The 23,363-nt window shown below is 46.8% G+C and overlaps 1 protein-coding gene across 1 annotated transcript in view; it reads right to left on the reverse strand.

The window, feature by feature from the left end:
* Positions 1–23,363, reverse strand: part of RHPN2 (rhophilin Rho GTPase binding protein 2) — a 57,413-nt gene that overhangs the window by 7,149 nt on the left and 26,901 nt on the right. Inside the window, exons 3-11 of the mRNA XM_079907962.1 lie at positions 21,503–21,631; positions 18,759–18,834; positions 12,002–12,079; positions 11,504–11,628; positions 9,768–9,934; positions 7,454–7,641; positions 6,890–7,046; positions 5,189–5,308; positions 3,497–3,691 (exon numbers count right to left, since the gene is read on the reverse strand). Coding sequence (XP_079764088.1) covers positions 3,497–3,691; positions 5,189–5,308; positions 6,890–7,046; positions 7,454–7,641; positions 9,768–9,934; positions 11,504–11,628; positions 12,002–12,079; positions 18,759–18,834; positions 21,503–21,631 — 1,235 coding nt within the window. The remainder of the gene's footprint in view (positions 1–3,496; positions 3,692–5,188; positions 5,309–6,889; positions 7,047–7,453; positions 7,642–9,767; positions 9,935–11,503; positions 11,629–12,001; positions 12,080–18,758; positions 18,835–21,502; positions 21,632–23,363) is intronic.

Below are 23,363 nucleotides of genomic sequence, written 5' to 3' on the forward strand. Positions count from 1 at the left end.
CTGGGCTCAGACAGGTTACTCATCCACTACAAGAGTGGTGCCACCACCCCCAGACAGCCTCGCCAGGAGCTGTGCATCTCCCTCCCCCTGTGAGGTTGTCTCTACTGTGTGGACAAGGGGGTCAGGGAAGTGGCCTGTGTCCATGAAGGAGAATCCCTGAGCGCCATTCCTGTTTCCACCAACCAGCTTGGTCACCTGGACCAAAGACTTTGATCTCTCTAAGCCTCCACTGCCTCATCTTTAAGATGAGGGTGATACTAGTATCACCCTCATAGTACTATGGAGCGAGATCTCACTTGTATGTGGAATCTGAAACGGCCAAACTCTTCAAATCTATTTATGATAAAAACCCTCAATGAAGGGGGTATAGAGGGAACAAATCTCAACATAATAAAGGCCATATACGACAAGCCTTGAAAACTTTTCCTCTAAGATCAGGAACAAGACAAGGATGCCCATTCTTACCATTTTTATTCATCATAGTATTGGAAGTCCTAGTCATAGCAATTAGTCAAGAAAAAGAAGGTAAGGCATCCAAATCAATAGTAAAACTGACACTATTTGCAGATGACATAATCCTACTTAAAGAGAACCCTACAGACTTCACCAAAAGACTGTTAGAACTAATGAATGAATTCAGTAAAGCTGCAGGATAAAAAATCAATATACAGAAATCCATGGCATTTCTATACACTAATAACAAACTATCCGAAAGAGAAATTAAGACAATCCAATTTACAATTGCATCAAAAATAATAAAACACCTAGGAATAAATTTACCCAAGGAAGTGAAAGACGTCTACACTGAAAACTATAGGACACTCATGAAGGAAACTGAAGAAGACACAAATAAATGGAAAGATAATTCCGTGTTTGTGGGTTGGAAAAATTAATATTGTTAAAATGGCCATAATACCCAAAGCAATCGACTAATTCAATGCAATCCCTATCAAAAATCTAATGGCATATTTCACAAAACTAGAATAATTCTAAAATTGGTATGGAACCACAAAAGATCCCGAAGAGCCAAAACAATCTTGAGAAGGAAGAACAAAGCTGAAGGTATCATGCTCCCTGATTTCAACTATACTTTGAAGCTACAGTAATCAAAACAGTATGGTATGGGCACAGAAACAGACACACAGATCAATGGAACAGACCTGAAAACCCAGAAATAAACCCACACATAGATGAACAATTAATTTATGACCAAGAAGCAAAGAACAGACAATGGAAAAAGGATGGTCTCTTCAATAAATGGTGCTGGGAAAACTAAGCAGCCACATGCAAAACAATGAAACTAGATCACTATCTTATACCATGCACAAAAATTAACTCAACATGGAGTAAAGACTTGAATGTAAGACCTAAAACCATATAATTTCTAGAAGAAAACATAGGTGGAAACCTCAGTGACATTGTTTTTAGTGATATTTTTGTGGATCAGACTCCAAAGGCAAGGGAAACAAAAGCAAAAACAAACAAATGGGACTACGTCAAACTAAAAAGCTTCTGCACAGTGATGGGAACTATCATCAAAATGAAAAGGCAATTTACTGAATGGGAGAAGACAGTTGCAAATTATATATGTGATAAGGAGTTACTATCCAAAGTATATAAAGAACACATACAACTCAACAACAAAAAAACAAACAACTCAATTGAAAAATGGGCAGAGGGTCTGAATAGGCATTTTTCCAAGAAAGACATACAGATGGCCAACAGGCACATAAAACAACACTAATTATTAGGAAAATGTAAATCAAAACCACAATGAGCTATCACCTCACATGTGTTATAATTGGCTATTATCAAAAAGACAAGAAATAACAAATGTTGGAGAGGATGTGGAAAAAAGGGAACCCTCGTACACTATGGGTGGCACTGTAAATTAGTGCAGCCACTATGGAAAAACAGTATGGAGATTCCTCAAAAAGGTAAGCATAGTTCATATGACCCAGCCATTCCACTTCCAGGTATTAACGTGAAGAACGTGAAACACTAATTCTAAAAGGTATATTCACCCCTATGTTCATTGCAGCATTGTTTACAATAGCCAAGATATGGAAACAATCTAAGTGTCCATAGACGGATGAACAGGTAAAGAAGATGTGGTATATATATACAATGGACTACTACTCAGACAAAAAAGAAAAAAAAAAAAAGAATGAAATCCTGTGACTTGCAACTAAATGGATGGACCTTGCGGATATCATGTTAAGTGAAATTAGTCAGATAGAGGGAAAAAAAAGACGATATGATTGGAATCTAAAAAAATCCCCAAAAACAAATGAACAAACAAAACAAAAACAAACTCATAGATACAGAGCACAGATTTGTGGTTACCAGAGGGGTTTGGGGGGGAGGGATGGGCAAAATGAGTGAAGAGGGTCAACTCTATGGTGATGGATGGTAACTAGACTTGTGGTGGTGATCACTCTGGAGTGTATACAGATGTTGAATTATAATGCTGTACACCTGGAACTCATACGATAAAAAATAATAAAGTCAAACTCATAGAAGCAGAGAGCAGAATGGCGGATGCCGGGGACAGTGGGGGTTGGGTGCTGTGAGCAAATGTTGGTGAAAGGGTACAGAGTTTCAGTTATGCAGGATGAGTAAGTTCTAGAGGTCTAACACAGTACGGTGAATATTACAACACTATGTTGTATACGTGAGGGTAGATCTTAAGTGTTCTCACCACACACACACACACACACAGACACGATGAACTAGATTTTGAAGAAATCTTCACTGCCAAAGTAAAAACTTTTCCCTGCACCCCCTGGATCCACTGTATCAGTGAAACTTTTACTTCTTCTTTCATAATAAAAATAATTTTTGTCTGGGGGAAAAAAAAAAGAAAGAAAATGGGGAAAACAGGGTAAAGATCAAGCCTTGGAGCAGGAATAAGGATGCAGGTGGCTTTCAAACTATGGAGCTGAAGGTAAAAGACAGAGAGCAAATCGCAGTTTTCCAGAAGGCAGGTGGCACGTGGGTGGGTGTGGAGCGTAGGGAAAGCGTCGAGGCGAAAGGCAGCTCCTGGGGTCTCCTGACTAGCGGTGGGGGCTGGAACCCCAGGGGAGGCCGTGAGACTTTAAAGAAAGGAATCTAGAGGAAGCAAGCCAGGGAGAGGAGACCCGCAAGAATGCCAGGAGGGGAGGTGGGTTTGGGCACGACCGTCAGCAAACAGGGTGGAGAGGAAAGTGAGGGCAGAGAGAACCAAGGTGGCAGGGCCCTGACGTCATAGGTGGCGTGTTGAGGGGCAGGAGGGGGTCGGCTGCCACCAAGGGGTCAACAAGGACGAAGACCATAAAGAAGGCCCTGGATCTGGGAAGGAGGAGGTGAGGACTCCAGGGCAAGAGCAGCACGCGGCCCTGTCCCAGTGCCCGGCACACAGCGAGGGTTTGCCCGGCCCCTGCAGGAGGAACGCCCGAGCGCCCCTGCCTCTCACATGGCACACTCTGCACCTGGCACCGGCACCCAGGCCACTCACAGATGATGTCGGGAACGTCGATCAAGCTCAGCAGGTCATAGTCGTCACGGAGCTGAGTGTACTTGAGCCGGGACCGCTGGTGTGCCGCAGACAGCACCTCCTGCAGCACCTCGATGTTCCGGAGCTTCTTGCACAGGCTGGCCTCCCTCACGGACTCCTCGTGATGGGTAACAGCTCGGCACAGATGGGACTTGCCTGCCCACAGAAAATCAAGACCACAGGACACATGTCGTAAACTGCAGTGTGAGTACCTCAAGGAGAGCCCGAGCGCCCAAGGATTCGCCCAGAAAGGTGGACGTTCTCTTTTCTGAAGGATCTGCCTGGATGGCTTCAGTCCCTCTAAATGTGTGTACAATATGCTCACTTGTGTCTATAAATCTTTCATTCAGCAAACATTTACCAAACATTCTAGGCATTAGAGGTAAAGCAATGACCAAAAACTCGCCTCTGCATTCATGGAGTTTACATGCTAGTGGTTGAAGACAGATAACAAGCAAAGAAATGTGTAATGGGTTGTGTGGCTATAAGGTTCTGGAGAAAAATAAAGCAGAAAAAAAAATAGGCAGATGTGGCACGAGAAGATGGGGACTGGGGAGTCGCCCTTCTATTATGGGTGATCAGAAAAGGCCTTTTAGAAGGTAACTTTTAAGTGGAGCCCTGAAGGACGTGAGGGAGCAGTCAAGAGGATATCTGACAGAAGAGCGCTCCTAGAAGAACAGCAGCAAGTGCAAAGGCCCTGGGGCAGGAGCATGCCTGCATGTTTAAGGACAACAAGGAACTTGGGAGTTTGGTTGGAGGGAGTGAGGGCTGGAGAGAAGGGTAGGGAATGAGGCCAGAGAGGAACAGGGGCTTGACCATGTCCAGCCTCAGAAGTGCAGGTGAGGAATTCTGCTCCACCTCTGGGTGAGACAGGACCACAAGGGCTCCCTGGTCAAAAGCTGGGCAAGCTGTGTGACCTCTCTGGGCCCCTGTTTCCTCAGATGAAAAATGGGGAGTCATACCATATGTATCTCATAGGGTTGTGTGAGGTTTAAGCGAGTCAATGTCTGTTAAGTAATCATTACGTAAGCTTGGACCAGGGTGGTAGGTAAGAAGTGGTCAGATGTGGGATATTTTTCTAGGTAGAGCCAACAGGATTCGCTAATCAAATGCAGGGATGAGAAAGAAAGATGAGGGCGGAGAATGCGTCCAAGGTTTCTGGCCTGCACACCTAGAACGATGGAGCTGCCATCCCTGAGATGGGGAAAGTGCATGTGTGTGGTTGGGGGGGACAAGATCGGGTGGAGGAAGAATTCAGGTTTGGACATGGAAAGCATACTCACTCTGAGACCTGTTAGAGACCAAACTAGGACAATTCATTACCCGTTCTTAGGTGTGGCCTAAGAAATGCCTCCTTCCAGATTAGCATGACCAAGGGCCATCCCCTGGACCCTGCTAGGGTGTTGGAAGATTGCCAAAGCTCTGGCTCCATCGTGGGAGCCCTGGTCCCTCGCAGAACCTGTGAGAACACAGCTCTGGAAGCCCGTTGAGGCCAGAGGACTATGCCTCCCGGTTTCTGAATCCAGAGTGGCCACGATGACTCGGGAAGCCCTACTCTCCGGGCCCTGCCCTGGGGACCTGCGTGGAGCTGCTGGTGAGTGGAAGTATCAGATGGGGCACGGGGAGGGAGGAAGCAGGAGAGCCGACACACACCCAGCCACTGGCGCTGGTGAACGTTTTTCAGCGTGGCCAAGGGCGTCATCCCCTCTGGCATGTGGTCGTAGAGCTGGGACAGGCACTTCTCCTGGTGGTCCTCATCTGAGCCAGGCTTCACTGCAACAAGAACCACAGGATAAATCCCTTCTTGCGGCCGCGGTGCGGTCTCTAGAGGTGGCACCGCAGACCCACTGAGAGATCCCTCTTTCAACAACATCCCCAGGTTCCCTTCTCCAGCTTTACAAGGCACTTGGCATAATAGGTCTCCTTTCCACCCCTGGACATACCCAGGCAATCCAGCCCAAGGTCTCTGTGCAGGGGGCCCGGCACACTCTAGGGGCTCCGGATTTGGCTCCAAGCCCCTGCTCTCTACCTGCTCCCCATCACCCATCTTATGAACCTCCAAGCACAGCCCCACCTCAAACCTCTGGGGGCCTCCATGCCTGCACCCTCCCTGGCACGTGTCCCCTCCTGACCTCACCAAACCACCCACTGCTACCTCAACACTTCCGGCCTCTGTTCCAGGGCTCACTCAGATCCTGTTCTCACTCTAGCTGTCCTTTCCCTCCTCGTTCAGCTGGAAAAGTCCTCCTCAGAGTCCCCAGTCTAACTCGAATGGCACTGCCTCTGAGGAACCGTCCATGACTACACCGAGGACTCCAACTGCTGCCTCATTTGTGTTCCTACCACAGTGACTGAAGCACTGTATTTCGGCTGGCTTACATGACTTGTCCTGCCTAATAGACCATAAAATAATACTAGCAGGAGCAGCTGACACTTCCAGAGAGCCCACCATATACAAGGCACTATTTAGCTTTGCATAGAGGCATTTAGTTTTCACAACAGCCTGTGAGATAGGTTCTCTTTGTGTCCCCATTTTACAGATGAGAAAACTGAGGCACAGAGCAGGTAAGTAAGTTGCCCAAGATCACCCAGCTAGTAAATGACAGAGCTGAGATACGAACCCAGGCAGTCTTGGCCCCAGAGGTTTTCCTTTTCGTTACTCAGAGGGCTGCCTTAATTAGCACCAATTGCAACAAAAGTCCCACCCAACCTCAGATCAGAGCCAAGACTATGGGGAGGAGGGTGAGGCACTCACTGCAGGCTGAACGTTTAAGGAGGTGCCCCAAACTCAGCCATCAAGATATATATGATATTTTAATACAATTTTCTAAATATCAAAATTAATACAAAAATATTCATGATAAACAACCGATCAAATTTTTTTTTTTATTTCAGGTTCCCACGTGGCTCAGTAAGGCACCGTTATTGCTCTGTGTCCTTATTTAAAATTTTAATCACCAAGGATTTTTTTTGTCTTAGTTTTGATTCATTTACAATTATAATTTTAAAATATTATCTCAATTACTGAGTTTATCCCCTTAGATTTCGTGCCTGAGGCGAGTGCCTCCCTGGTCTAGTCCTGGCCCTAGATTCCAGGTGAAACATCATCTCCATGAAGCCGTCTGTTCCATCCCAGGCAGAAGGAACGCTACCCCTCTTCCTCCCACAGGAAGGAACCACATAACCCCTAATCCCACCCTGTTGCCTGGGCCAACATGTAATCCCCACCCTCTGCCCCTAGGCTGTGAGCATCTCCCAGGCAGGTAGACAGCTCTCACTCAGCTCAGAATCACCCAGAGGAAGCAAAACCACAGCCCTGACCAAAGCCCAGAGCCCCGAGATGCCAAGCCTTACACTGGTGGTCGATGAGGAGGGTGGCTGTGAAGTAGTGGGCCAGGGCTTCGTAGTGGTGGGCTTTCACGCAGGCCAAGCTGGCCCAGGAGTATGGGATGTTCTCCTTCACTGGCTCCTGGTTCATGGCCGTGTACAGCTGCCGATAGACCTCTCCCACCTACAACGGAAAAAATGTTGGGAACGAGGAGGGTGGCACAGGGGCCCTCACGTATCCGGGCTGCAGAAAAAGAGCCCTTTCTTCTGGGCAGCGGCCCCTGCCAGAGGTCGCTCCAGAATCTGGGAGCAACTCCAAGGTCTCCTAGCGCTGTCAGTGTCAGAGTTAACAGGGAGATCGGGCCACTGTCATTATGCTGGTTTTTAGGCTAAGCTGCAGATGGAATCAGTGATCCGTATCTGAAACACCATTACTTGCCAAGAAAATGCAAGCCAGCACTCTGGCCAGCCTGGGCGGGCATGCTGCCCAGGTCACGGGCAAGCTGCCGTGGGAAGCCCCCGCTGCGTCCAGTGGGCCCACACCGACAAATCCCACTCACTCCAAAAGTCACGGGAAACGGCAAGGCTTACCTTGGCAGCCTCCTGAGCCACCTTCACCAGCACGAAGAACTCGTTCTGGATCCCAGAAAGGCAGATTTTCTCAAACGTGCTTTCTTGGGCTTGCGCCAGCATCATTTTGACCAGCACACCGAGCATGGCGGGACTCATGTCGTAACTTGGAGTGTGAGTAAACGTCTCTTTCAGGTAGTTTAAAACCCCTACGATTGGAATTGGTTTGCACGTTAGTTGGGGATCATATTTATTTCACCATGCTGCTCAGGAGTATGGAAAATGACGAAGCAAAACTATAAAACTGGTGTCCTGAAGCATCTTTAGAAAAATCTGATTCTCAATTACCATAAGATCCAGTAATTCTACTCCTAGGTATAACCCCACAGAATTGAAAGCAGAGACTTAAACTGATACTTATACATGAATGCACATGGCAGCATTATTCCCAATAACCGAAAGGCAGAAACAACTCAAATGTCCATCCACAGACATGGGGATACACAAAATGTGGTATATACCTACAACGGAATATTTCAGCCTTAAAAAGGAAGGCAATTCTGACACACGCTACGACATGGATGAAGACATCACACTAAGTGAAATAGGTCCATCACAAGGACCAATGTCGTATGATTCCACTGGGTGAGATGAGGTCTCTGGAATAGTCAAACTCATAGAGACAAAAAGTAGAATGTTTCCCAGGGGCTGAGGGGAGGGAGGAATGGAGATGTAGTGTTTAATGGGACAGAGTTTCTGTTTGGGGTGATAAAAAAGTTCTGGAGATGGAGAGTTGCACAACAATGTGACTGTGCTTAATATGCCAACGAACAGTAATCCTAAAAATGGTTAAAATGGTAGTTTTGTTATGTATGTTTTACCATAGCTAGAGAACTTTTGTTTTCCAACTCTCTTCCAAAACATTTACGTCTGTATCAAGCAAGGAAACCAGCCTGCTCCCCATCCATTCCTGTCTCACCTGGCACACTTGTGAGAAATTCCATACGTGACTACACATATGATGGAGGTGAAGGTAGAAGGCAGACAGAATGACGGAAGGGCTCTCAGGCGGACATGCTCACACTTAACCCCTGGGTCATTCAGAAATTCCGGGCTTTCCCCCAGGACCTCAAGAAAGATCAACTCAGCCACTCCAGTGGAAATTTTCATGCCGTAGCCCTCAGCTGACTTTTTTATGTGTTAGAAAAGTGTCACAGCATTAAATGACAATCAACCTGGAGCTGAAATAAAATCTCCGGCACAAATCCCATCTGACTGGTTCTTCTGGTGTTGCTGCAAAGCATACACTGCCCTGCAGAAGGAAGGCGACGGCTGCAGGCTGTCTGCTCCTTTCTGGGGTTCGCTCCTACTCTGTTCTCAAGCTTTGTTTTGTCCATATCTCTGGAATCTTAGAGACAGGTCACCAAGCATACCTGCTTCAGAGTCCTCAGAAAGAAAGATGAGCCCAGAAAAGGATTTACAGTGAAAGAAATCAACTCCCACGTGGAATTTCACAGTGTCGTTTCCTCCCAAGGGATCAATCATTTTAACCAAGAGATTCCATGATCAGCCAAAATGGCAAAGCCACAGTTCTTCACGGCCTTGCAGAGCAAAGTCAGATACCCCAAAAGTATCTGCCAGGGTGACACTCCGAAACAGAGTGACAAGGACCGGCACAGAAGGAAACCCGCTGTGGAGCCAGCTCAGCGCATCACACGTTGGTCTGTGCTTGTCACCGCTTTTGCCCACTATTCCCTGTGCCGAGACTGCTGGTCACAGGCCCTGCTAGAGGGAAGCGATGCAGGACCCTCGAACACCCATGAGGCAGGCCTGCCCGTTGCACCTCGCCTGGCAGCCCCCAGTCCTCTACAGGCTGGCACTGTCACTTGGTAGGGGGCCGAGAAGAGCAGCCTTGCGTGAGCGAGTTTCTCAGAATGAGCATAACAGAAAGGCAAGGGTAGTCATATGCACCAAACAGGCACGTCTGATGAAAGAAAAAGCCTACATTCCCACCATTTGAGAAAACTTACTCTCTTCTTCGAAACTGTGTTCAAAGAAACAGTCCATTCACTGCCATCTCTGGGGCCACTCGTTTGGAAAAGGTTAATCGTTAACTACTGTGTACACAAGCCATATTCAGACAGAAACAGGGTTTGAGCCAATAAGCGATTTTCTTGGTGGGAAGATACACCGGCTCTGGAAACTGGCCTGGCCCTTTCAGGCCTGTGAGGCCAAGTGTGGGCCTGTGGAGGACCCACGAACCCCCTTCAGCTGGGGTACCAGGGCCACCTGGCAGGGCCAGGGCTCTATCCCGGCAGCCCTCGCAAAGACACACCTGCGGCTCTCTGAAAGGCATCCACTGTGCTCTGCAGCCCAGCTTCTGTCTGTCGATTGCACCGGGTCCCGATCTGTGTGTACAGGGCTCCAATGTTAAACAGAATGCTGGCCTTCTCCAGCAGCAAGTTCTGTTGGCTAACCGGAACCCCCGTGAGGGAGTCATACCTATTTAAAAGAAACGTCTTTTGAGAATATGAATTCCTTGGCTAGCGAGTGCCACCTCTGGGTAAAAATGGACAGAACTTAGTTCTTGAATAAAACTCAAAGATGCACATGCAATGAGGTTTTATTTCCAAGCAAGACGATGGGCCTGATCATACTGAATAAAGACACCCGCAAGGGCAAACTGAAATAGGGATTCTCAACCGGGACGTCCTTCCATAGGTGAACGGATATACAGACGGTGGTACAGCTACACGGTGGAAAATTATGCAGCACTAAAAAGAAATGAGCTATCAAGCCATGAAAAGACATGGAGAAACCTTAAATGCATGTGACTAAGTGAAAGAAGCCAATCTGGAAAGGCTACATACTGTATGATTCCAACTATATGACATTCTGGAAAAGACAAAAAGAATCAGTGGCTGCCAGGATTGGGGGTGGGGAAGGGTGAGGATGCCTAGGTGGAAGGCAGAGGATTGTAGGGTAGTGAAGCTGTTCTGTGTGATACTATGATATGACGTGGATACATGTCATTATTACATTTGTCCAAACCCACGGAAGGTAGCCCACCAAGAGTGAACCCTACTGTAAACAACGGATGTTGGGTGACAGTGAGCCAATGTAGGTTCATCAGCTGTAACAAATGGAACAGTCTGGTGGGGCGATGTTGACAGTGGCGGAGGTCGTGGGTGTGCAGGGGCTATACGGGGACTCTCTACACCTCCCACTCAATTTTACTGTGAACCTGAAACTGCTCTAAAAAATACAATGTACTAAAAAAAAAAAAAAGAAGGCTTCTCCTAAATGAAATATAGCAAATCCTAACCCTTCATAATTCTTCCTGAAGTCTGAAAGACTCAGGATATGTTTCAAAGTTCACCTATCAATCAGGGGATAGATACGGAGCTTCTTCCTAATTCAACACTAAGAAGTCACATTTGGCCCTTTCACCCACGTGCCAGCAGCTAACACATCTTCAGGAAAAGTCATCCGCCTTTCCTTCCAAAAGGAGGCATGGATAGCCATCTGCTGTGGTGAAATTAAGCTCTGAATAGGCCCCTTAGCTACTGGGATTTACTTTCGTTTCACACAGCCCTAAGCAACTCAGAGAAGAGGTATAGCATCTCCAAAATATTTAGACAACACTAATCATGGTAAGTACCAACTCTGGGGAAGAATCCAAGGTTCTGCTTCAGTTTGTAAAATCTCATCTATTTCTGTTTGCTGCCCTTGTCACTGGGACAAAACCTGATTCCCACTCCCATGCCATCTGGGACAAGAATCTTGTTTCTTGTTAGTTCCACCTCAGAGCCCCAGTGTTTCCCCCGCGATAAAACGAGCATGAAAAAAATGCCTCTTCTCCTCGGCTCACTTGCTCTGAGAAGCAAGAAGCCATGGTCCGTTGCAGCCTTTTCCCCCTGGATCCCCTTCATAAATAAACACTGGTTTATCTACATGTCTCCTGTATTAACGGGACAGTTAGAAAGAGGAGGCCACAGTGCAGAGGAGCCTCCGTGGGACAGAGGCTCCCAGCGGTGGCCAGAGTGGGAAAGCCCCAGCCCAGGCACGTACCAGGTAAACAGGATCCCCATTTGTCGGGTGGGTGGGAAGAATCGGCTCTCAACAAACCCCAGCTGGATGAAGTAACTCATCAGCAGCTCGACCCCAGCCTCATCTCGGCTGGGCGTCCGACAGGCCTGAAAGGAAAGGAACCACTGAGGGGGTGAGGGGGTGACCGGGTGAGCATAGTGCAGACAGCCAGGCAGGGAAGATGCTCACACACGCTATTTCTCTGGAGCCTAGGCCCCAGTGCTGGTATCATGAACTCTAGGAGAGATGGGCAAGGCTGGAGTGAACTCATGAGTCCTGGAACCCAGCCCCAGACATGTATGTCTGTCCTCTCTGTGGTCTTCTTATGTGGCAAGTTGAATGGGCGATTCTGACAGTTCCTCCCTACCACCTCCAACCACCAGCGATTCTACAAGGCTTCAGATGAAATAATGGGATCATCTGAAGACTCATCAAGCTCTAGCAGCCACCCTCCTCACCCTGCCGCACACAGGAACATACTTGTCTCAGATCCATAAGATCTGCTATTTCATCTTCATAGAGGTAGCTATCTTCACTGTAATGTTCCAGGATAAAATCCTGTAAGAAAAATGAGATACTGTAAGGTGTGACTCAAAACCGTAAACAGGTAAAATAGTAATGTCTAAGGTCCCCCCCTTTAAAAATACATGTAGAGGGACTTCCCTGGTAGCGCACTGGTTAAGAATCTGCCTGACAATGCAGGGGACATGGGTTCGAGCCCTGGTCCGGGAAGATCCCACATGCAGCGGAGCAACTAAGCCCGTGCGCCACAACTACTGAGCCTGCGCTCTAGAGCCCGCGAGCCACAACTACTGAAGCCTGCGTGCCTAGAGCCCGTGCTCCGCAACAAGAAGCCACTGCAATGAGAAGCCCGCGCACAGCAACGAAGAGTAGCCCCTGCTCGCCACAACTAGAAAGCCTGCGCGCAGCAACGAAGACCCAACGCGGCCAAAAATAAATAAATAAATGTTTCTTTAAAAAAAAAAAAATACATGTAGAATTCATAAAAACTTATGGGAGAGTGTACACTGCAGTGATTTTCTAAGTGGTGGGATTTATTTTCTTAATTTTATTTATGTATATTTAAAATTTTTGTTTTTGTTGCTTCAGTAAAAAGGGAAGTTGAAGTTATTTTTTATTTAAAAATGGGGACTTCCCTGGTGGTCCAGTGGTTAAGCCTTCGCCTTCCAATGCAGGCGGTGCGGGTTCCATCCCTGGTCAGGGAGCTAAGATCCCACATGCCTAGCGGCCAAAAAACCGAAACATAAAACAAAAGCAATATTGTAACAAATTCAGGAAAGACCTTAAAAATGGTCCACATCAAAAACAAAATCTTAAAAAAAAAAGTGTCTTGGCAGCACAGTTAAGTGACTTGCATAAGTGACTATAAGTTCAATAATTCTAGCAAACATCACAGATATTCAGGGGCTTAGACCTTCGTCCTTTGGGCACAGGGTCTTCCTGGCAGAGGGAACTCATGTCTGGGGACTGTTACGAGGATGCTACCCTCAGGGTCTGTGATGGAAACCTTTGTGAGAGCAGCTCCGTGCACTTCCACAAACAAAGCACCCCTGTGAGACCTCCAACGGGGTCCAGCGTTTCATGACCACTTGGTGAGTTCATTCGGTCATAAGATACATTGACGAACACCTGCTATGTGCCAGGCACTGTTCACAGTGCTGGGGCTACTTCAGTGAACAAAACAAAGATCTTGCCCCATGGAGCTTATAATCTCACAAGGGAGCACAGACATTAAGTAACAGGCACAACAAATAGGTAAATTATATCATATATTAGGAGGAGGCAAGTATTACAGGAAAAAATAAGATGAGTAAAATGGGTATGGAGAATGGATTCTTGCATAACATCCTCCGTAAGTGCTGGCTCTCCCTGGCTGCAAAAAGTTGAGGAGAGAGACTGTTCATTACATTTTCCCAAGTGTCTGTGAGTATTCTTTTTACACGCTTTCTACATTAAAGACCCTTCTGCTTTTTATATGTTCAATGAATACCTACACATACACCCATATACTCTCCACTTACAAAAATGGGACTGTACTGAATGAATATACAACATTGCTTTGCTTTTTTTTTCTTTTTCTTTTTTTTGGCTGCACCATGAGGCATGCAGGATCTTAGTTCCCCAACCAGGGATCAAACCTGCGCCCCCTGCAGTGGAAGCGCGGAGTCTTAACCAGTGGACCATGGGGGAAGTCACTGAAATGGTTTTCAAATATAATTAATTATGTTATTAGTGACATTAAGTATGGTGAGTATGATCTGGGGGACAAAGCTCCTCTAGGGCTTCTCTGATGACATCCCTGAGAGCAGCGACTTTTTTTTTTTTTTTTTTTTTTTTTTTTTTTTGCGGTACGTGGGCCTCTCACTGTTGTGGCCTCTCCCATTGCGGAGCACAGGCTCCGGACGCACAGGCTCAGCGGTCATGGCTCACGGGCCCAGCCGCTCTGCGACATGCGGGATCCTCCCGGACCGGGGCACGAACCCGCGTCCCCTGCATCGGCAGGTGGACTCTCAACCACTGCGCCACCAGGGAAGCCCTAAGGGAAGAACTCTTATAGTGATGTGGGCAGGGTTATGGGAAACCATAGGATTGTGCAGGACCTCCAGAGCCATTAGAACCACAGAGTTGAAGGGTCAAGGGGGAGAAGGAGCTACGGGAACCTGGAGAGATGGCTGCCTGAAGTGAGCATCCAACAGCCACGAGGACCTTCCCTGCTGGGGGGGACTGTAAAAGGTACCCAGCTGAGGGAGCTGAGGAGTTAAAAACCCCTACTTCCCTCTCTTCCCATCCTCTCATCTCCTGCTGATGCTACTCCCCCTCAGACACACCCAATAGAAAGCCACAGAGCAGGGTAGAGGAGGGCTGAGGGGGAGGGAGGGGCACGCAGTGCAATGGACAGTATCTAGCACCACAGATGGATTCTTTGTTTTTTGTGTGTGTGTGTTTATTTATTTTTGGCTGCGTTGGGTCTTCCTTGCTGCGTGCGGGCTTCCTCTAGTTGCGGCGAGCGGGGGCTACTCTTTGTTGTGGTGTGCGGGCTTGCGGTGGCTTCTCTTGTTGTGGAGCACGGGCTCTAGGCGCACAGGCTTCAGTAGTTGTGGCACGCAGGCTCAGTAGTTGTGGCTTGCTGGCTCTAGAGCACAGGCTCAGTAGTTGTGGTGCACGGGCTTAGTTGCTCCGTGGCATGTGGGATCTTCCCGAACCAGGGATCGAACCCGTGTCCCCTGCACTGGCAGGCGGATTCTTAACCACTGCACCACCAGGGAAGCCTCACAGATGGATTCTTTATACATAGTTCAGGAGAAACTGGCTACCCATTTTTTGGTGAAAATAAAAAGAGTACTACACCTCATTTTTTTTACACACAAATTCCTGATTGATTAAAGATTTAATGTTAAAAAATTTTAAAGCACTGGAAGAAACTATAGCAAAATATTTATGTCTTCTTGATGCGGAGAATGCCTTTCTGAACATGTTATCAAGGAAGAATTGTTAAGGGAAGAACTGTTGAGCTTAACAACACAAAATCTGTTTGAAAAAAAAAAAGATGTACTTTTTAAACTGGTATTGCTTGTAAAACAAGTTAAAGGAGAGAACCTACTGGGAGAAATATTTGTAACATACATAACCAAGCATTACTCTCCTTCATATGTAAAAGAATTCTTAAAAGCAGACAAAGGACAGAAATAGGTATTTCCAAAAGGACACACGTGAAGGACAAATAAACAAAAGCGGGAACTCTAGTACTGATCAAAGAATGCAAACTGTCATGATATCATTTTTGCCTGACCTCACAAAATCAAAATGATAAGCGATACCCAATGTAAGCAGTCATACACTGTGGGAATGTAAGGCAGGACCACTGACTTCTGGTGGGTAATTAGGTAACATGTATCTTTTTTTTTTTTTTTTTTGGCTGTGCTGCATGTGGGATCTTAGTTCCCTGACAAGGGATCGAACCAGTGCCCCCTGCAGTGGAAACACAGAGTCTTACCCACTGGACCGCCAGGGAAATCCCTAACATGTATCTTTGACCTACCAAATCCTCGTCCAGAAATTTATCCAAAGGGAATATTCAGCAAAGTGTGCAAACGTGCTCAGAGAGCTGCTGACAACAGTATTTGAAAGCTGCCTTAAGAATGAAATTGGGACTTCCCTGGTGGCACAGTCGATAAGACTCTGCACTCCCAATGCAGGGGGCCCGGGTTCAATCCCTGGTCAGGGAATTAGATCCCACATGCATGCTGCAACTAAGAGTATGCATGCCACAACTAAGGAGCCAGCGAGCTGCAACTAAGGAGCCGGTGAGCCACAACTAAGGAGCCTGTGAGCCGCAACTAAGACCCAGCACAACCAAATAAATAAGTAAATATTTTTTAAAAAGAATGAAATTAATAGTTACCTTATTTAGCACCTACTACCAGAAGACACCACGCTAAGCCTGAACAGATCACAGGAGTCTCACAGCCTCCTAAGGCAGGCCCCTGATCAGAGGACAAGATCGGGTGCTCACAGATTAAGTACTGAGCAAGTTACATAGCTCAGTGGGGAGACGGGGGGTGGGGGAGGGAGGTGTGTGGCTGTGAGGGATCTTTACATGTCTTGATATTTTCTGAATGTTTTGCAATACTGTTCTCAGTAGGAAAAATAAATTAATAAAGACATATTTAAAAGCAAAACAAAACGTGAATTCTCTGAAAGGGAATTGATTTTGATCGTGTTTTTTTGTGAAGTCATTTTAAAGTCCATTTATTTAAAATAGAAAAAAATCAGACCATGAAGCTTCAATGACCATTAAACATCTCATGGATACACAGATTTGAATGACAACTTGAATTGCCCTAATTCAGTCGCCAAACTCTTCTGTGGCACCTGTCTGTGTTACTCTCAAGGACAAATGTGGAAGGAAAAACAGAACATCCCCCAAACATTCTCATTTTTGTATGACTGACATTTGTAGAGTCCTTTTTAGGCTAAAATGACATGGCTGGAAGCCTCAGCTGAATAGCACTTGGCCATACCCACAACATGTGATTTTTTTTCCCCCACTGGCTTTAATGTGAATTCAGCACATGACATGTTTGGATCCTTACAGATGCCCATGAAATTCCCAAGTTTCTCCAAGAGTCTACCTTTTAAATGCCTGTGTTCTTTATTTTTATCTTTATTTTTTGGTAACCTTTGCAATTCCTTCCAAACTCAGACATTTTGTGGTTCTAAGTATGTCTTTTTTTTGTTGTTTCATTGAAACATAGTTGACTACAGTTCTATGCTAGCTTCAGATGTATTACATATGATTTGACATTTGCATACATTATGAAATGATCACTACAGCAAGTCTAGTAACCATCTATCACCAAAGTTATTACAGTATTAGTGACCATATTCCTTAGGCTGTATATTATAACTCCCTGGCTTACTTATTATATAACTGCAAGTTTGTACCTCTTAATCTCCTTCACCTACTCCACACCCCCAAATGCCTGCATTCTTGCAGCTCTGGCACCAAGCAACAAACTAAATCTTAAAAGAAACTATTCTACAAAAGCAACTAAAACATTTCCACAGACATAAGCATTGTCTGGAGTCTCACAGACCTGTGGCAAGTGTCACATCTAACAGTTCAGGGGACCTGTGAAAAACTGCCATGTTGGATTGTTTCCTACCCAGAAAATAAAATCCTTGACAATCCTGCATCCAGGAAGACTACCAATGTCCCTTCTTAAACTCCAAAATAAACCCCAAACTCACAGGGCCCGGGACCTGGATTTAAACAAGCAGCAGTCCACAAGGCCATGAGTGAAAGGGCTTATATGTCAAGGGACTCACGCAGTCTCTGATTGAGCTTGGAGGTCAAGTGCAAAGGCTTCTGAAGCATTAACCAATTGCTTTTTAAAAGGACAAATTGTGTAGGGCCCAAAATGCCATATCATCATTTTTTTCTTTTCTAAATTAAAAGCAGTCCGAGATGAGTCAACTAGCAGGATTACTGTGAAAAGAAACAAAGTTCTCTGAAGCATTTTTCACGACGCTGGGATTCATTCCTATACACCATGCCTGTGCTGGAAAGCTCAGAGACAGGCACTACCTTCCACCTCATCGCCACTTTCTCCTCCTAAGTGGAAGTTTGAGGTGAGTCAGTACAACTCAGAATGATGGATGTGGGGCAAGGAGGAAGAGGAAAGCATTCCAGGCACCGGGAGGCCTCTCCTGGCCCCAAGGCATCTCTGGGCGGCTCCATCAAAACACATCTTCCACTTCCCACCTGGATCCCCTACTGAACCACGGGATCCAAAGGCAGGGCCTGTGACCTCAACAGCACCCTGCACAGTGACAGACACAGATGGGCCTACGAGTAACGCTGCTTGCCAGGGACACACTGGCTAAGGGGAGGCCAGATACCGTTCACTTTAAAGATGTGAATTGTGCGGTGTGTGAATTATATCTCAAGAAGGTTGTTATTGGAAGGAAAAAAAAAAAAGATGGAAGGAAAGAAGGGAGGGAGGGAGAAAGAGGGGGAGAGAGAAAGAAAAGAGAAGGTAGACATCCAGGAATTAGGGAGCAGCGGGATCCATAAACTCTAGCTATTCAAGTATTTACTTTGTTTTGGTGTTTTTTTGGTTTTTTTGTTTTTTGGCCAAGCTGCGTGGCTCGTGGGATCTTAGTTCCCCGACCAGGGATTCCACCCGGGCCCCGACAGTGAAAGTGCCAAGCCCTAACCACTGGACCGCCAGGAAATTCCCTGATTTACTTTGAAATGTATCAAAAAATAAAATGGATTGATGTATAGATTCAGGGATGCATAAATGGACGAATACGTGATAAAGTGGCTACAGCAAAATGTTCACGGGAGAACCGAGGTAGTGAGTATACAGGGGTTCACCGTCAAGTTCTTTCAGTTTTTCTATTTTCACAATAAAATGTTGAGGGACAAAAACTTTGGCTATTCTTCCAAAAACGTGGCCTAAATTGGTTATATACCCTCTTTGACCTGGGGTGGACTGGCCCGGGTTTCCAACCCCTTCCCCAGAAGCCTCAGTGACCAGATGAAAGGGAGCATCTGAAAGGACGGGACAGGCTCTGAGGGGGCTCAAGGCCACCCTGCAGAAATCAACTGACACTGGCACATTGAGCCTAAGGCCACTCTCAAGGGATACACAACTTCTACATTTCCCTTTTAAACAGTGAGTCCAGTGCCCCTCGCTTTGAGATTTACCTTGAGAACGACTGAAAAGTCAACGTCCTTGGTTTCCTTCAGGCCAAGCGGAATCAGGGGAATCGTAAATGCCTCCCTAGAAGGAACACAGCAAGGTACATGAACATCCGTATCCCGGCCACTTTGCACCCCCCGGCCTTCCCCCAGCAGCCCAGCTCAGGTCCCCACCCGCTCTCCCCCGCCAAGCTAGCACACACCAGTTCATTTTCCATAAAGACCACTTGGGTCACGTCCCCATCTCTGTTCCAAAACTGGTCCCAGTCCCCGGCAACTTTTAAACGACCCAGCCTCACACATGAGGGCCCTACCAGCTACACCCTGATTTAGCCCTCCAGTCGCTACACTTCTTTGAGTAACTGTGCTGAGAACCTATTGTGCACCCGGGGCTGTGCCTGGTGTGCCCACTGCTCCACCATCTGGAGCATCTCCACCAGCTCCACCCAACCCCCACCCCCCTCCGCCTCTCCTCACTGCAGCGGGTCCCATCTCCCCTGCAGCCCTCCAACTCTGGGCTCTCAAGGGCCTCCTCCTATACGGTGTATCCCTCTAGGCATCCCATCTCCAGCACAGGGAAGGCCTTGAGGGCAGGGGCCCCATCTGACACCTAAGCGCACCTGGCTCCCAGCCCTGGGTGGGAGACCCTGACTGGCTGTTTCCCCTCCACCTCCTCTCCCCGCACTCACCAGCTGGTTACCCAACAGGTCGCCCTGGGAGTGGCCTTAGGGGCAGAGCTAACAGGAAGTGAATGGGGCTCAGCTATGTTTTGCAAACAGGGATTTCGCTCCCAGACCTGTAACAGGAGACCTCCTGGGGTTGCTCAGCCCAGCCTGGGGAGGAGGCCAGGAATGCAGGCAGGGTGAGTGGACAATAGGCTGTAAGCTGAAGCTGCCTCTGTGGGGGACAGAAAACAACAGGGCTAAGCTGAAAGCAGGCGAGCCCCAGCGGGGTGTATAGCTTCCCCAAAGCCCTTTCCTGAGGGAAAGCTGGATCCTGCTAGAAGGAGATGAAGACAGGCTGTGCTGCCCTCCTCTGGGCCCCAGCGTGCTCCTGGCCTGACCCCGACGGGGCTGGCTCTCCCTGTGACTGTCCAGGAGCAGCCAGCGCCCTGAAGCCTCCGGGCCAGGGCGCCCCGCCCTCCACCTTGCGCTAATATAACTTTTTCCGTAACTTCCGGCTTCCCTGTGTTTTCTCATCTGCACAATGAGATTGTTTCTTCCCTGCCTACCTCATAGAAATGTTTAAAAATCAACCGTGCTGAGAAAAAAACAATCTGCTTTGAAAACAGGAAGAGGGGTTGATGGAAATGCAAGGTGTCATTATGCATCTGCACATCTCTCTCCCCTCTTCCCAATGCACAGGGGACCGACCGGACACTTTAGAGCCGCACCGTGGTCACACAGGGTGTGACCTTAACTGCATGTCTCTGGGGAACACCCTCGTGATGGACAGCCCTGTGCTTCTGTATGGTGAGGGGGGAATATGAAACATCCTACATTTATCACCAAAGTTTGGCCCGGCCTTGCCTCCTGGAGGAACTTTGACCTTTGGGCAAAACACTGGAATTTAATACCAGAGCATAGGCTGGGGGGAGCTGTGCACTGACTGTTCTGATTAGGTGTCAGACTGCACTGGGAGCCCACAGGTAAGCGAGGCAGGACACACGGGCTGGCTCACGGACAGTCACCAAAGGAGAAGAGGTTTCACACGTGACTCAGAAAAACACCTCGGGGACAGTGCAGAGGATTGGGGACAATCAGGAAAAGTACCTTCCAAAGGTGACTCAAGGTTCCCCAACATTTTCATTCTGTTAATCCAGGGAATTATTTTCTGACTGGGTTTCCCCTGGGACTCCCTTATCTTTTGAGAAGTACCACTTCCCCACACAGAAAAGTATGTAAACTGTTCTTTAGAGCTCAAAGATTTTTCTTTTTTTTACGGCTGCCCCACGCGGCATGTGGGATCTTAGTTCCCTGCCAGGGATCGATCCCACGACACCTGCATTGGAAGCACAGAGCCTTAACCACTGGACCACCGAGGAAGTCCCCTCAAAGTTATTTCTTCTTAAAGATGGACTTTTCTTTCCAAGATAGCTCACCTTGGGGTGAGAGACTCTCTGAGCTTTTCTGAAGGTCACACCTCAACGTTTGGTCTCCTATAAACACTCCCTGAGGGATGCTTCTGAATTAGAACATTTGTTTCTCAAATATTTAATGGGGGACATTTCCAAAGTGTCTCAGTCATACTGTCTCCTCAGGGAACTTGCAAAGGTCTCATCATCTTTGATATAAAAGGCAGTTTTTATGTTTTTGTACTCTTTTCAACAGAATGACCCAGAGTCAGACCGTGTGCTGAGGCTGATGGAAGAAGGCAGGGCTTCCTGGGACCCATCTGGCAGGCTGGCTCTCAGAGCTAACCACAGCCGCCCTGGAAGGGCATCTTTATGACAGAGCCACCACCCAGGCCACCTGAGAGACGCCATCTCCCCGCCTGGACCCAGCCACGTAGCTCTCCTGTAAAACTATGTCCCGTGTGTCCCCAGGACAAATAAATGCCTTCTTGTCCAACTGGCCAGGTATTTCCAATAAACTCCATGGGTTCATCCCTTTAATTCCTACACCTTGCTCAACCCCAAATTGGATCAAAGTGGGGTCTGCCGCACCCTCAGGCCTATCTGTGCACCATCCCTGATGCAGGCATGTTCTGTGGCTCAGAAAGTATCCAAAAGAAGTGTTGCCCCCACTTACTCTGTGCTCTGATAGACTCCCACTGAGATGTTGAGCCCCTCCAGCTCTTCCTTCAGCATTTGCAGGTCTGAGTTCAAGAAGCTCAGTTCCAGGCGCACCTGCTCCCGTACCTTTTGGTTCGTGGCTGCTCTGTTCAAAGAGAGCGGGGAGAGAAGCATCCTCAGCAAGCATCCCAGCTGCCGGGTGAGCAGATACCCCAACCCTTGTCCCCATAGGGAAGTTCTGAGGGTCTGCCTGCAGACGGAGGAGCCATATGTGATCAGATAAGGTGTCTCAGGGATGCTGGGCACCTGCCCCATGTTGAGCCACACCTGCCAATAAATGGACCTAGGAAAAAAAAAAAGAAAAAAAAAAAAAATGGACCTAGGATATAGCCAATGACACTGAGCTGCCTGACATGAATGCTAAGACCACTCTGTAAGAATTAGCCTTGAGAAGAGAAAAAGGAGTTGCTCCTAGTCACCCATAAGAGACCATAAATTTTCCCCCTAAAAGGAAATGGATGAGAAATAGAGGAGGAGGTAACACTCCCCAGTTCATCCTATGAGGCCAATATCACCCTGATCCAAAACCAGAGGAAGACACCACAAGAAAACAAAATAACCAATCAATATGCTTCATGAATACATATGCAAAGATCCTCCATAAAATATTAGCAACCTGAATCTAGCAACATATACAAAGGATTATACATCACGACCAAGTGGGATTTATCCCAGGAATGCAAGGTTGGCTTAATATCCGAAAATCAATTAATGTAACATACTATATCAACAGAATAAGAGACAAAAAATAAATTGTCATCTCAACAGATGCAGGAATAAAAGCAGGTGATAAAGTCCAACACAGATTTATGATAAAAATCCATAACAAGGGGCTTCCCTGGTGGCGCAGTGGTTGAGAGTCCACCTGCCGATGCAGGGGACACGGGTTCGTGCCCCGGTCCGGGAAGATCCCACATGCCGCGAAGCGGCTGGGCCCGTGAGCCATGGACTCTGAGCCTGCGTGTCTGGAGCCTGTGCTCCGCGATGGGAGAGGCCACAACAGTGAGAGGCCCGCGTACCGCAAAAAAATAAAATAAAATAAAATAAAATAAAATAAAATAAAATAAATCCATAACAAGCTAGGAATAAAAGATAATTTACAAAACTTGATAAAGGGCATCTACAAAAACCCACAGCTAACATCATACTTAATGGTGAAAGATTGATGCTTTCCCCCTTATGATTAGGTACAAGGCAAAGATGTCCATTTATGCCACCTCTAATCAACACCATACTGGAGGTTCAAGCCAGCAGCAATAAAATAAAGAAAGAAATGAAAGGCATCTAGATTGAAAGGAAGAAGTAAAACTGTCTTTATTCACAGCTCTCATAATCTTGCATGTATAAAATCCCCAGGCATCCACAAAACAAATACTGGAACTAATAAATTTAGTTAGGTCACAGGATACAATTCAAAATATACAAATCAATTTTTTTTTCTATATACTAGCAATGAGCAATCTTGAAATGAAATGAAATTAATGAAATTTCACTCAAAATAGTATCAGAAAGATTAAAATACTTAGGAATAAAATTAAGAAAAGAAGCACAAGACTTGTACACTGAAAACTTCAAAACATTGCTGTGATATTTAATGGAGAGACATTTCATGTTTTTGGATTGGAAGACTCCCTATTGTCAAGACGTCAATTCTTTCCAATTGATCTATCAATTCAAAGCAATTCCAATCAAAACGCTAGTAAGCTTTTTAGTAGAAATTGACAAACTGAGCCTAAAATTTATATGGAAATGCAAAGGGCCTAGAAGGGCCAAAGAAGTTTGAAAAAGAACAAAGTTAGAGGATTTATGCTATCTGA

This window comes from Stenella coeruleoalba (assembly GCF_951394435.1).
Source record: "Stenella coeruleoalba genome assembly, chromosome: 20".
Classification (NCBI taxonomy): domain Eukaryota; kingdom Metazoa; phylum Chordata; class Mammalia; order Artiodactyla; family Delphinidae; genus Stenella; species Stenella coeruleoalba.